The sequence below is a fragment of the Lissotriton helveticus genome, chromosome 3_1 (assembly GCF_964261635.1).
Source record: "Lissotriton helveticus chromosome 3_1, aLisHel1.1, whole genome shotgun sequence".
NCBI lineage: Eukaryota > Metazoa > Chordata > Amphibia > Caudata > Salamandridae > Lissotriton > Lissotriton helveticus.
Genome location: NC_136061.1, coordinates 44971860 through 44986789, shown reverse-complemented (window position 1 = coordinate 44986789; position 14930 = coordinate 44971860). Strand labels below are relative to the sequence as shown.

Below are 14930 nucleotides of genomic sequence, written 5' to 3'. Positions count from 1 at the left end.
CCATAATGCTAGGTTTTATTTGTTTTGTTGGAGTTGTAGGATTAATAAAAGGCAATTAAAAAAATGAATTAGACAATATTGATTACATCCAAGCAGCGTGGAGTTTTAACATCTTTATCTAGGAAATAAACAACTGGTAACCTAAAATTCAGAATTAGTTCTCTATATAAATGATCCTGAAGAGCAATCACATGCTTCATCCAACATCCTTTTTCTTAAGATAGTTTTTCATTAGAGGGTCGTCAACCCTTTTGAAGTTATCAATATTCACAACAGGCAGGCCCTCAGCATTAAGGAGGTCAATAATAAAATGCACTTTGAATAATATTTCAACGTAAAGTACAGTGCAACTGAAGGTCAGAGTTTGGTGCATCCTCCAGGGACAAAAGTGATTTTATGGACTTCAAGCTCAGAGGACTGACAGGATGGTGATATGAAATGATAACCGCTCTCTCAAGCTCTCAGAATACGGACAGTCCTCCATGCTACACAGGCATCCAGACCACAACAACCCCCTTCTGGAACCGAGGCTGCTTTCTGCTCAGTGAAACAAAAGATCACTAAAGGAGAAGGCAATCCAACATCTGCTCTTCTCATTGCTAAAACGGAATCCTGCTTTTAACCCCACAAAAAATCCCTTACTGTACTTTAAAAACATGAGTTGCTCTTAACCTCTCAAATATCAGGGGAAAGTGTTTGATCTTCTAAGTGCAAAAACGCATGGCATGAAGTGCCACTGCTACATGTACAGGACACAAAACCCACCCTACTCCTACTAGTATACATTCAATCTCTTCGGCTGGTCATAACAGTCAACACAGTGGTACTAACAGAAAAACACCAAGACTCTCTGTGCCTCAGTTATTTCTTTCTTTGACAAGAATGTGGACATTGGCAAGACATCTACCATGGCTAAAACGCATGACCTGATAATCATGCCTGGTATATAGGTTAGTGTTATGGTTTGTGGTCTGAAGGCCCTAGTCACATGGAGGACTGTCTGAATTCTGAGAGCTGGAGAGAGTGGTTATGATGTCATATCACCATCATGTCAGCCCTCGGAGGTTGAAGGCCTAACCTGCCAACTCATGCTAGGAGTATAGTTTAGTGTGGTTGTGCAGTACATTGGTATGATCCAAGAAATGCACTTGGTCACTCGTGAGAGAATTACTGAATGTGGGTGTTTGCCATTTGGGGACATTCAACTGCACAATAAATTGCCCTAGCAGAGGGCATCTGCAGAGTTGACACTTACTCTTCGTGATTCTGAAGTGCGATCTTGCTATGGCCTGCTTTACCACATTAGGAGTCACAGTGCTCATCCTCCATTTCAAAAGCTTTCGCTGGTCCCAAGGTAGGATTTCCACTGAAATAGAGGGTAAAAAAAAAGTTAGCACTGCAGTTTCAAAGCACAAAATCTAAATGGTATTAAATCAGACATTTAAAAGAGGTTATTCTGCAACCATGCTACCATTATCCACCTGCCTGTCGGCAGTTTCTGCCCCAGATATCTAGCCAGAATACCAGGAAGTTCACAAGCATGTCATCATGGCCAACTATTTTAAAAACCTCTAATTGCTGCCCACCCACCTTCCGGCTAGATTCATGCAATAATCTTCTAAAGAACGACTGCTCGGAATTCCAACAATTACCTAAAAGCATATCCCCAATAGAACTACTTTTGGGAGGAGGCAGACAAGACTGTAGTACTAGGACAGAAACCCCCGATCATCTCATCATCCCCACAATAGTAAACTATTCTTGGGAGAAGGAGCCCATTGGATAAATTCAATAGTTGCTGCAAGCAAATGGTTTTAGGTTTTTGAAAAAATAGACTTGGTCCAAGTGTGTGACAATCTCTTCACATAAGTAACCAACACAGAATGCGAGCAGCACAAAAAATATATATTGCTTGTTGCTTGGGCTTGTGTTATGGACCTGAACAGCTTAGCTGTGTGTAGGAAGGAGTAGTTTCTGTCCTGTAACTTCAGTTCTGTTGTAGGGGTATCTCGGTTATAGTCATAATCTAGTGAATAGTCCCGCCCATGTGCGTGGACCCCGGAGCAATCAAAAATAATCTCTTACAGTGTCGAAAAATGCAGACCTGCACAGACACTTAAGAGAGAATTAAAGACAGATAATGCAGCCTATAACACAGGCTACACTGTCCAGTACTTCAACTAGAAATTCCACAAAACAGCAAAGCCTGTACAGATTTCCCTTGCTTCAGCAGCAAAAACCCTCTGGAATGATAGAGAGGAGGATCTGGACAGACAAGCCCCATAGGCTGCCATTATGTGGCTCAGAACAGGATACTGTGCCTTTAAGAGAACTTTCCAGAACTTCACAGTATCCCAGAATGCACTGCAGGTCCCATTTACTTTCAGATCTTTTTGAAGGCGTAACACGCCAGACCTGTAGCATTCCGTACATGAATATCTCTCTCTCCACCAGGGAGGAGGGCGGGCGCTTATGACTATAACAGAGATACCCCTACTACAGAACTGGAGTTACAGGACAGAAACTACTCCTTCTGTAGTAGGGGATCTCTGTGTATAGTCATAATCTAGTGAATAGAATGGCAATCCCATCCCCACATCAAAGCGGCGGTGGAGAAACGAGAAATAACACCACTATTGTGCGAACAGATTTCGCAGCGAAGCGTGCCCAACCTGAGCGTCTGCTCTGGCATCAGTGTCCAGGCAGTAATGCTTAGCAAAGGTATGAACCGACTTCCAAGTGGTCGCCTTGCAGATTTCTGCAATTGGAACATTACGGAGCAAAGCAGTCGTGGCAGCTTTGCCCCTGGTGGAATGAGCCTTAGGTTTACCCCCTAAGGTCTTATTAGCTTTTTGGTAACAATTGTATGCAGGACACAAATCTACCTCGAGATGGACTGCTTAGAGGCAGCAAGACCTGTCCTGACTGATCCATAATTGATAAACAATTGGTCCGACCTACGAATATCTTTGATTTTATCCAGATAAAATTTCAACACCCTCCGCACATCCAGGGAATGTAAAGACCGTTCCGCTGGAGATGAAGGATTCTGAAAAAACGTAGGCAAAGTTATAGTCTGGTTGACATGAAAATCAGAAATAACCTTGGGAAGAAACTTAGGGTGAGTACGCATAACAACCTTAGCAGCATGAAATACAGTAGAAGGTTCTTGGCAACACAACGCCTGAATTTCACTCACCCTGCGGGCCGATGTAATGGCCACGAGGAACGCCGCCTTCCAGGACAGGTGCTGCAACAAAGCCTTATGAATAGGTTCAAAAGGCTCCTTCATCAACCTGGACAGCACCACATTCAGTTCCCATGAAGGCGAAGGAAGCCTGACAGGAGGAAACACTTTCTTCAAGCCTTCCAAAAAGTCTTTGATCACAGGGATCTGGAAGAAGGAAGTCTGTGAAGGGCATTTCCTGTAGGCAGTCAATGCAGCCAGATGGACCTTAATGGAATGAACATTAAGGCCAGACTGCGCCAGATGTAGAAGGTATGGAAGGATGACATCTTCCTTACACGTCGTTTGGTCATAGCTCTTGGACTTGCACCAGATACAAAACCTCTTCCACTTGTAAGCATAAGAAGTCCTAGTGGAAGGTCGCTTAGCCTCCTTCAGTATGTCCATGCAATCTTCTGGGAGATTAAGATGGCCATATTTCACTATCTCAGGAGCCATGCTGCCAAACTCAAAGACGAGAGGTTGGGGTGCAACATCAGCCCCACGAACTTCGTGAGAAGGTCCGGCCTGCACGGCAACTTCATGTGAGGAAGGAGAGACCGGTGAAGCAGGTCCGTGAACCACCACTGCCTGGGCCATTCCGGGGCAATCAGTATCATCCGCGCCCTGGACTAGGACAGCTTGATGAGAACCGTCGGAATCAGGGGAATGGGTGGAAAAGCGTACAGAAAGCTGTTCGACCAGTTGATTTATAACGCGTTCCCCAGCGTCCCCGGCTGGTAGTACCTGGAGGAGAAGTCTCGGCATTTGCTGTTTTCTGCGGTGGCGAACAGATCTACGTCTGGAGTTCCCCACCTTGCGAAGACTTCTCCTAGTACTTCGTCGTTTATGACCCATTCGTGGTTTTCCTGAATCAGTCTGCTCAGTGTGTCTGCCTGAACATTCTGCACACCTGGCAGATGGGTGGCCGTTATCGTCAGTCCTCGGGCCAGAAGCCAGTGCCAGATCGCCTGCGCCTCCTGCGACAGGGTGCGTGATCTCGAGTCCCCCTGCTTGTTGAGGTAATACATCGTGGTCGTATTGTCCGTCTGTACAAGCAGAGAGTTGGTCTGGAAGGACGGATGAAAGGCCTTCAGTGCCAAGTGAACAGCTCTGAGTTCCAGGAAATTGATGTGGTACGTGGACTCTGTCGGGGACCACGTCCCTTGAATCTGTAAGTGTCCGGAGTGCGCTCCCCAGCCCTGGAGAGACGCATCCGTCACGATAGTCTGAGTGGGAATGTCCTTGTGGAAGGGAACCCCTCGGAGGAGATACTCCGCTGAACACCACCACTTCAGAGACTGAAGAGCATGCAGAGACAGTCGTATCTTGTCATCCCAAGATCCTCTCCTCTGGTCCCACTGATCCTCCAAGCACTCCTGCAGCGGTCTCATGTGCAGCCGCGCATGTGGCGTCAGGAAGATACAAGAGGCCATCGATCCCAGTAGAGAAGACACCGTCCTCACTGATGTAGAAGGAGTGGTCAGAAGAGCCTGAGCCTTCCGACGAAGCGATAATCGTCGCTCCTCCGAAGGAGACACGCTTGCTGACCTCGTATCGATGGTGGCCCCCAAGTACTGAATGCACTGGACCGGAGTCGGGACAGACTTGGACATGTTGATGTGCAACCCCAGCTTGTTCAAGAGAACGCATGTCTTCTGGAAGTGCGCTTGAGCTTCCGAGAAGGAGGAGGCCTTGATCAACCAATCGTCCAGGTACGGGTAGACAAACACCTTGTTCTTCCTCAGGTGTGCCGCTACCACTGCCATGCACTTCGAGAAAGTCCTGGGCACAGACTTCAGCCCGAACGGAAGTACTGTGTACTGATAGTGATTGGTGCCGACTTGGAATCGCAGGAACTTCCTGTGTTTGTGTGCAATGGGCACATGGAAGTACGCATCCTGTAGGTCTATTGCACATAGCCAGTCTCTCTGTTGCAACTGAGGATAAATCTGATGCAACGACAGCATGCGAAACTTCTCTCTGCGAATCCATTTGTTCGCCTGTCGCAAGTCCAGAATGGGCCTGAACTCGTTCTTGTCCTTCTTGCGGACCAGAAAGAACCGGGAGTACAGACCTCTTCCTCTTTGAGACAGAGGTACGTCTTCTATCGCCCTTTTCCTTAACAGGATATCGGCCTCCGCCTGGAGCTCGCGCAGTTGATACTGCGAGCTGACCGGAGGAATCGATGGAGGAGGGCTGATGAACCGAAGACTGTATCCATTGCAAACAATATTCAGCACCCACTTGTCCGGAGTAATTTTTCGCCACTCTGCCAGAAAAAGTTGAACGCTTCCCCCCACCGGAGCGGGTAACGGATGAAGGGGAAGTAACCGCTCAGGGTCGAGACCCGGCCGGGCCTTTGTTAGCTGTAGAGGACTGTTGTCCACCTCTACCCTCCCGGCGCTTTTGGAAGGGTCTCCGGAACTGCTGCTGTTGTTGCTGCTGTCCCCCTGAAGACTGGCCTCGTCCTTTCCCCTGTGCACCGAACCGTCTCTGGAACGGGCGGTAGGACTTCTTTTCTTTGGCCTTTTCCAAGCCCACAGCCGTCAGGGTCTCCGCCTCCGCCTTCATGCGGGCCATCTCATCATCGGCATGTTTTCCGAACAGTGTTTCTCCGGAAAAGGGCAGATTGGCCACCCGCTACTGGGCCTCTGGCTTGAGTGACGTGAGCCTGAGCCAAGCATGGCGGCGCTGGTTGATCCCGTGACAGTAACCATGGGCTGCCAACAGCGAAATATCCGCAGCCGCGCTGATGACCTGGTTTTAAACCAGCATCCCTTCCTTAAGTATTTCTAGGAAGTCCTCCTTCTTGTCACGTGGCAGAAGGTCCGTGAACTGTTCCAGGGAGTCCCACAGGGCACGGCTGTACCGCCACAGCAAAGCCGAGTCGCTGGAGGCTTTCATGGTCGTGGAAGAAGTTCCACAAGCCTTCCGCCCAGCCGAATCAATCCATCGGCTTTCCTTATCAGGCGGCACGGTGGAGGACGGGGAGGTAGAGTGTAACTTCCTGGCCGCCGTCACAATAACTGAACGGGCACTGGGTCCATCCGCAGGAAGGCTGGGTCCGAATCCGGTGCTCTATACTTCTTCAGAAGTCGGGATGGAGCGGCCTTCACCACCGCAGGCGTAAGAAACAGCTCCTCCGCAGGTTCGACCAGTCCTGGCACCAATGGCAGCAGAGGACGAGACAGATGCTTCTTGTGAAGTGTCTCGAATATCACGGACGTCGTAGGTGTAGGAGCCGTCACCGTGATGCCCAATTTCGTAGCCCCCCTCAGGAGAACCTCCTGGAACGTGCTGATGTCGTCCACCGGAGACACCCTTGTCCCCGGGGAATCCGACAAGGTCGGTGAATAGGATCGAGTCCTGGAGGAGTCCGTGCGGGACCTGGACCCTCGCCTCCTATGGCGGCGCCTAGATCTAGTGGAGGATCTGCGTCGACTCCTAGATCTACCTCTCCGTCCGGAGCGCGACCGTGACATCCTAGGCCTCGGGCGATCCGCCGGTTCCACCGGCGTGGGCATCTGAGGTTTGGCCGGGGCCTGCGGCTTAGGAGTCCTTGGGAGGTGTCGGAAACCTGGGCAACGAAAACGACCTCGGAGGAACCGGAGGAGGCTTCAGTGGCACCTCAGGTTGAGGTACGGTTTGCGAAAGCAGAGGCAAAGGCAGAGGGGTAGGAACCCTCGGAGGGGGACCCCTCGGCAATGGCAGCAGAGGCGTAACCTGCGAAGGCGTATACACCTCGGAATACACCGAGCCCGGTGATCCACCACTAGCCTGGGGCGTCGGAGAGCCTCCCATGGCATCAGGCCTCCTCTCCCACTTCTTCGACGTCGAAGAACGGCGACCAGACGACGAGCGTCGGCCCCTCGACGTCGAGCGTCTCTTCCTCGACGTCGACCGTCGTCCATGCCTCGACGTCTACTTCGTACGCCTCGACGTCGATCTCTCGTGTCTCGACGGCGACCTCTTGCGCCTCGACGGCGACCTCTTGCGCCTCGACGGCGACCTCTTGCGCCTCGACGGCGACCTCGACTGCCTCGACTGCGACCTCGACTGCCTCGACAGCGACCTCGACCTCTTCCGCCTCGACGGCGATCTCTTCCGCCTCGATGGCGATCTCTTCCGCCTCGACGTCGGACCACTCCTCGACGACGAGGATCCCCTCGACGACTATGTTCTCCTCTTCGCCGACGGCGAACGGCGGTGTCGCTTCGACGGCGAGCGCCGAAGCCGGGCCCGTCGATCACTCTACGTCGAGACCGACGAGGATGACTACGAAATCGTCACTGGAGACGTCGACGCCGGTCTGTGCACATCTCTCGACGTCGAGCGCCGACGGCGCATCGCCCCAGAGCCCTGGGGGGACGGGGAACAGACCGCAGTCATTCCTCTCGACGTCGTGGTCTCTGCAATCGACCCAGACGGAGAGTGGGCACGTTTGATGGTCTTCCTGCCCCTGGGGAGCCCCCCAGAGGCCTCAGCATGGGTAGAAGGAGCCCCTCCAGACCCACCTTGTGCCTTCAGCCTTCTTTCCTCGAGTCCCTGAAGCCTGATCTTCTTTCTTTCCTTCAGGGTCCTTCCAGAGAAGCCCTGACAAATCTCACACTCCTCAGGAACATGGGAAGAGGGAAGGCAGAGGATACACACCTCATGTGAATTCGATTTGGCCTTCTTCCTGGAGCACTCCGAGCATTTGTCAAATAATGCAGGCATATTTGACATAAAAAAGGAGCAAAACCCAAGAAGAACAGCAGTAAAGTACTTTAGAAGCACTCAAAACTAAATAATTAGTGAAAAATTACCAATAAACCCTTGAAAAGGGAGAGCTCAATGCTCCAGGGTCCTGCTTGCAGGAGCCGGAAAAAAGAACTGAAAGTAAATGGGACCTGCAGTGCATTCTGGGATACTGTGAAGTTCTGGAAAGTTCTCTTAAAGGCACAGTATCCTGTTCTGAGCCACATAATGGCAGCCTATGGGGCTTGTCTGTCCAGATCCTCCTCTCTATCATTCCAGAGGGTTTTTGCTGCTGAAGCAAGGGAAATCTGTACAGGCTTTGCTGTTTTGTGGATTTTTTTGGGTGGAATTTCTAGTTGAAGTACTGGACAGTAAAGCCTGTGTTATAGGCTGCATTATCTGTCTTTAATTCTCTCTTAAGTGTCTGTGCAGGTCTGCATTTTTCGACACTGTAAGAGATTATTTTTGATTGCTCCGGGGTCCACGCACAAGGGCGGGACTATTCACTAGATTATGACTATACACAGAGATCCCCTACTACAGAACTGGGGTCACCAGTTCCCCGGGGGTAGCCTGGCACGAGCAGGTAGGCACCTGAAAGCTTAGGTGTTAAGTGACTACACAGCACACACAACCACTGAGACGATAAAACGCACTCGCAATGACTGAGTCCACACAAGTGAGTTTGATTTAAAACAATATGCTTTTATATAAAATCAGGGTTAGGGTAAACAAAAATCACAGTATCAAAGATGACACCAACTTAGCTGTCTGCGCATTCTTTTTGACCTTTTCAAGCATCTCATCAAGATGAGCCCTGAAAAGCTGCTCTTGATCAAACTGGAGGCAGAGGAGATGCTGTTGAACCTCAGGTTCAACTATGAGATACACGGAGCCATTCATGTGTTCTGAGCAACACACTTTTGTTGATGCCCTTGGATGCACAGTCTGCGGCAGATGTTAACTTTAGATATCACTTCCCCTCAGCTATCATCTCCTCCCCACGCTTCCTACACTGCTGTGGGAGCTGCTTAAGCAGCTCTTGCATCCCCTCCCATTGTTTCAAATAGTAGTGTGAAAGAGGCGTCACAAAATTAGCTATTCTCCCAAAAGTTTCAGCCCAAATAGCCAACCTTTTATCATCCGCATCGCCAGTGCCTTGTGCAGAAGCACACTTGCGGGCTGCGAAGACAACTAGAGAGTCTGGTGTAACCCATCCCCTATCGTACACATGTCATTAAGAGATGGTCCGATTTTCTTCTCTACCCTTGGAGTTACAGCTCTCCCTCTGGCTGGATCCTTAAAAGGATCAGGGGCGGACTTTAACATGCCCTTTAACATCAAGAAGAACTGCATGGTACACTCAGCCCCGGAGACCATTTCAAGAAGGAAATCATCCTGTGCGATATGCAATTGACCGTGTGGTATACCTAATTTTTTGGAGGGGAAATATGTTTTAATTGAGTTTTCAACTTGTATCAATTAATTTCCATACACGTCATAGCATGAAACAGTGAGTGGTATACCTTATGATATACTGTAGAGTCATCAGGGGGTGAGGTTCTCACTGAGTAATGTTCTAAGTCAGTATTCGGTGGAAGAATCTTCATAGTTATTTCAGGGTTCATCTGCAGTGCCATGTCCTGAAGGCTCATCAAAGGGCTCACAAGAGCTATAGGAACCACCCAAGTCCGAGTAAGAAACTGACACCCCCCTCTCCACCCTTGTGGCTGATGGCGGGAGCAGGGCTGGTGGTGGAGGAGGAGGTGGGGTTGAAGGTGGACCATGTCCTTATATTGCTTTGGCAGCAATTCTAAAGAAGGTGTCCTGGAAGAGGACTCCCCCTCAAGGGCTACTCTTCTCTTCCATGGAAGAGGGTCCGGCAGTGGTTGTAGGTGTCTTTGCTCTGAGTGTGCCTGTAACTGGCTAGGTGAACTGGTATTTTCCCCAGGCAACTATTTCCTGTTGTAGTCCCTCAAGAATAGGTGCCTTACTGTCCTCTCTGTAGGCTTCAATGGCTTGTCTTTCTCCTTTGGAGTCGGTGGGTTTTGGCACAGACAAAGGCTTCGACATCAACAGGATTGTTTGCACAGGTGCTTGGCTGTCAATGGGGCAATGATGCTCAGTGCCTCTGGAATGGCTCGGGGGCGGTTGTGGGCCAGGGGCACTTCGATGCCAGAAGCTGGAGGCTTGCTCAGCTCAGAAGATTTGTGCTGGTGCTGACCATAGCCCATTGGCGGCGATGGTCCATGTGCAGACTTTTCTCAGTGTAGGTGCTTAAACCAGACTCCCTTGGGAACAGTGCTTTACGTTAGCATGGGGCTTTTTGAGGGCCCTGGCTTGGAGATATGGGCCTCAAAGGGCAATGGGCTTTTCACTGCCCTTGATGTGTGCCCTTGTGGGAGAGGTGTGGCGCCGCGGCCAGGGCGACTGACGCTGGAATCTGGGGATCAGGGTTCGATCCCCGGCTCCGGCGGCAGGTTAGCCCAGCACCATGCGACTCTGGGCAATAGCTTGCTTAATCTTCCCGACGGCCCCCAGCGCCTAGAGACCCTAACGGGTGATTGTGCGCTATACAAATGTGGATTATTATTATTATTATTACTTGTTGCACAATCTGCCTTCAGCAAACGATGTATGTCTTATATTTGCTGGTCTTCAAACTCACCAGAAGATATCACATCAGAATTGAATGGTAGTTGCGCATACGTGATACTCAATGGGCCTGCCTCTTGCTGCCCTCTGATGCAGTGGTGGTAGTCTTCTCTGAAGTTGTTGAGGGTCTCCCAAGTGCCGTACATTTTCTGGAATGCCGAGAACCAATGTCTCCGATCCCCGAGGGATTTCTTGGACATGAAGGCAAGGCACGAGGGACAAAATGTGTTGCCTAGGTTGGGGTACAGAGACACATTACAGGTTGTAGTGTCTTGTGAATTAATAATGAGGGAACCCTTCTGGCTTCTGATGAGCTAAGACATAATGAATAGAGTATTGCAGAGAAGGCTGCTTAGAATGTGGAGTTTGCAGTTACACGCAGAAGAACAAGACTTGTATTACTAAGCTCCGTGTGTGGCATAGTCATTGGCAGGTACCCCAGCTGGGAAGATGCTACAGAGGGAATATGCCCATGTCCAGCACCCTAGCAGAATTCTTCAATGCAGATGGATTAAAGATGATTTGCAGTTTGAAGGGGAGCGAGGGTCTTCACTCCTTAAGACGTCGACGACTTATCTTCTGTGGCAATTCAACATCTATAGCGTCAAGAAAATAATGACACCAGCGCCTAGTTACTAAAGACACTCTAGGATCGAACAGGTTACCAAACGAGCTCAACGAAAAACAAAGCTCCAAACACTCTGCCCTCGGAGATGACTCAGTGCACGTCTGTAGCCGGTGAATGAAAAAGAAATCTAATAGGGCGTTGGCGCCCGTGCACAAGGAGGAGTAACCCTATATCTGGGAATCAAAGACACTTCTTCGAACAAATACAATTTGCCTACATCCAGGACCTCCAAGAATGTATATCTAAACCAACACATGCTTCAAATTGTCAATTAATGAAGATTTCAATAGCAATCGTGGAACATTTGTCCTTTCACCAACTTGAATAGTGTTTTAAAAGCAAATCATCCTCAGTACCATCAGTAGATAAATTAGTGACCAGATTTAAATGATACTTATAAACATCCACAAATCCTGATCAAGGGCATAGCATTTTCTCACAGGTCAAAAAAGAGGAAAGATTTTCGTAATCTAAATTAGACAGATGTTATTGTTTTGTTTCATAATATGGTATTAAAGAGTAGTTATGAGCGGTTTAAGAGGGCTCTGGCTCAATAAATAGAATATGCTGAGTTGTTTGAATGCTAGCACAGATTTCATATGTTTTTGGAATTAATTTCTGGGATTGCAGTACAATAAATATGTATTACATTAATATAAATGACAAGGTTTATTTGGAGCTACTTAATTTTAGTCTATATTTCTAAACAAGCAACATGACAACTGTCAGGTGTCGGGAAGCGCCTCCATTTACGTTTCTGACTATCAGACTACATGTCCCAGAATCCTTGGTGTTATGGGAGGAGTATAAAAGGATGGAATCTGCTGATGCAAAGCGTCGGATATTCTTGTACCTGACCCGGTGTTGGAGTGTTGGTTCGTTTTCAGAGTTCCTGATCGTCTCGTTGCCTTGATCCTCTCCTAGCTATCCTTCCTTCATTTTCGGTTGTTTCCCCGTTGGCTGAGCCTTTTTTCACCGGCTCGTGCGGGGAAAACATTTGTTTTCCTTGTTCCTAGCTCCCGTTTTGCTTCACGCCTAAGACCGGCGTGTTTATCGTTAAAGGTGTTTTCCGTTGGCTGATCCTTCTTTCCTCGGCTCGTGCGGAGAACACCCTGGGTTATTGTTTCTTCGTTAAGGCGTCCCCGTTGGCTGAGCCTTCTTTCACAGGCTCGTGCGATGGACGCTAAGTCTTCCTGTTCAGTAACAAGCATTGCTTGTTCGCCAGATCGCAGGGCTCTCCGTTGGCTGAGCCTTTTTTCTCCGGCTCGTGCGGAGGAGCTCTGTTGTTTATTCCTACGCCTTGTGAGCAGACCTTCCTGCCTTTTACAGACCTGTTGGTTCTTCGACCAGGTACTGTACTTACATTTATAAGGGGTGACGTAACCCGATTCTTTACGTTATTGTTTGGTTCCCTGTATTATAACTTGGTCCTTGATATGGTATGGTGAAACGTGTTCTCAGCTATCCATCAGAAAACTCATGGTGGAGATCAACCACGCTTCATACAAATATCCAGGATCAGACAGGAAGGGAAGAGAAGTATCTTCAGGGCCTACTCATATTTACGTTACAGGTATAGGGTTTAGTGGTTTCAAGTATTTGCTTGTGTCAAACATTTACTTTACGAGAGGTACGATCATTATTGTCTTTTTGTCGTTTCAGATCTCCCTCCCTGCTATCCCCTTCCTTCCCTTCTGCCCTCACTTGATCCTTCCTCGACCCAGGCTGTTACAGCTTTCTGGGTTCGGTTAGATCAGGAGGTGGCCTTTATTTCATCATCCCGCTGATCCCGAGGACTCGGAGGATAACAACAACACGTAATGCCAATATCTTTACAAGTTACATCCAGTTTATAACCAATAGCCTAGTTATATATTTATTTGTATTTGAGTTTTATATAGGGCTTGCTAGACCTGAAGGGTATGGAGCGCTTTACAGGTTATGTAAATACATAAATACGTTTATAAGAGGTACAAAAGTAACTCCTAATGTTAAAGTTGCAAGACAGTACAGCACTCAATGGCTATATTTTTTAAAAGAAAAAAACAGTGTACATGGAGGAGAAAGGCATCAGGGGGAAAATAAAAAGGCATATGAGCAAGTCGCCATGAGGTAATTGAACAGGTAATGTGACCATCTAGAAGTTGTTAATCAACAAGGGGAACGAAGAACAGTTTGTGTGCCTGTGGAGGCAGCTGTTGAGTAGTGGAGATTTTCAGTTCACATTTGAATGATGAGGAGAATGGGTTACAGCAGAGATCTCTAGGTAGCGGGTTTCAGATCTTGAGGGCATTACCTGAAAAGGATCAAGATTGAGATGATCTCTTCTTGAAGTTGAGAGGAATGAGAAGAAGGTTGCAGCTTCTCATAGTACGGGTTCTTCCAGCTCTAGGGATTCTGGTTTCTAAGTATTAGTGGGGTGTTGTATGAAGCACTTTGTGGGTGATGCAGGCTCTCTTGAAAAAGCATCTGCCTTCGATCTAAAGCCATTTGAGAGTACTGAGGGCCGGAGAGATGTGGTCACCTTTTTTGATGCCTGTGAGGAGTCTGGTATCTGCGTTACAAGCAGCTTTTATTGGTGCTTGGTGACCTTTAGTGGTTCCAAAAAGGAGAGGATTTCCGTAGTCAAGTTTTGAGATCACAAGCGATTGCACAACAGTCTTAAGATCATCTGGGGGGATAAACAGCTTTACTTTCTTGAGATGTTGGAGTGTGCAAAGCACTCCTTTGGCAGAGTTGTTGATGTGCTCCACCATGGACATGTTCTTGTCCAGGGTGATACCTAGTGCCTTAACGTAGTTAGAGAGAGATAAGGAGCAATTGAGAGAGTCCAGATTTTTGATCCAATATAGAATAGGCAAAGGATTAATTCTGGTGGGCAACAGAAGTAGTTCTGTCTTTTTGGGTTTCAGTTTAAGATGGTTGGTTCGGAGCCAAGATTGTATACTAACAAGTGTGTTGTTCAGTTGTCAGAGGTCGCTAAGTGATTTGATTTTGTAGTAGAGTTGTAGGTCATCAGCATATAGGTGGTATTTGACACTTTCTTGGTTCAAAATGGCAGGGACGGATTCCACAAAGAGATTAAATAAGACTGGGAAGTGGATAGAGCCTTGGGATATGCCTTGCGTCACAGGCATTGGGTTGGAGAGACCGCTGTGGATTTTTATTTGCTGAGAGTGATGTTTCAGATAGGAGGTAAACAATTGAAGGACAGTGCCACTGAAACCCAGGCGATATCGGAGAGTTTCAAGTAAAGCTGGGGGAATTACAGTACCAAATGCCACAGATTAGTCGAGTAGGATTAGGAGACCGGCATCACCTTCATCCAGGCTTATGTGAATGTTATCTGAAATATTGAGCATGGTGGTTTTGGTGCTACAATCTTTCCTGAATCCGGATCGTAAAGCATAGTAGAGGTTGAATTCTTCCATGTATTGGTTTAGTTGCAGTAGGACACATTTCTCCAGCGTTTTTTTCCTATGAAGGGAAGGTTTGTGAATGGTCGGAGGTTGTTAAGAGTCATTAGGGTCCATTCCTGTTTTTTTGGTAATGGGGGTGACTCGACCTATTTGGAGGGACTCTAGAACACACACTGAGGAGAAAGAGAGTCATTAATGATTTTGATCCAGAGTGGGACGATGATATGGTTGAGGTTCTATACTAAGGCAAAAGGCAGTGGGT

At 48.2% G+C, this 14930-nt stretch overlaps 1 protein-coding gene across 2 annotated transcripts in view; it reads right to left on the bottom strand.

The window, feature by feature from the left end:
* Positions 1 to 14930, bottom strand: part of TTLL4 (tubulin tyrosine ligase like 4) — a 411567-nt gene that overhangs the window by 243898 nt on the left and 152739 nt on the right. For both annotated transcript variants that reach the window (XM_078679201.1, XM_078679202.1), the window contains one exon: positions 1256 to 1366. In XM_078679201.1, the coding sequence (XP_078535327.1) occupies positions 1256 to 1366 (111 nt within the window). The remainder of the gene's footprint in view (positions 1 to 1255; positions 1367 to 14930) is intronic.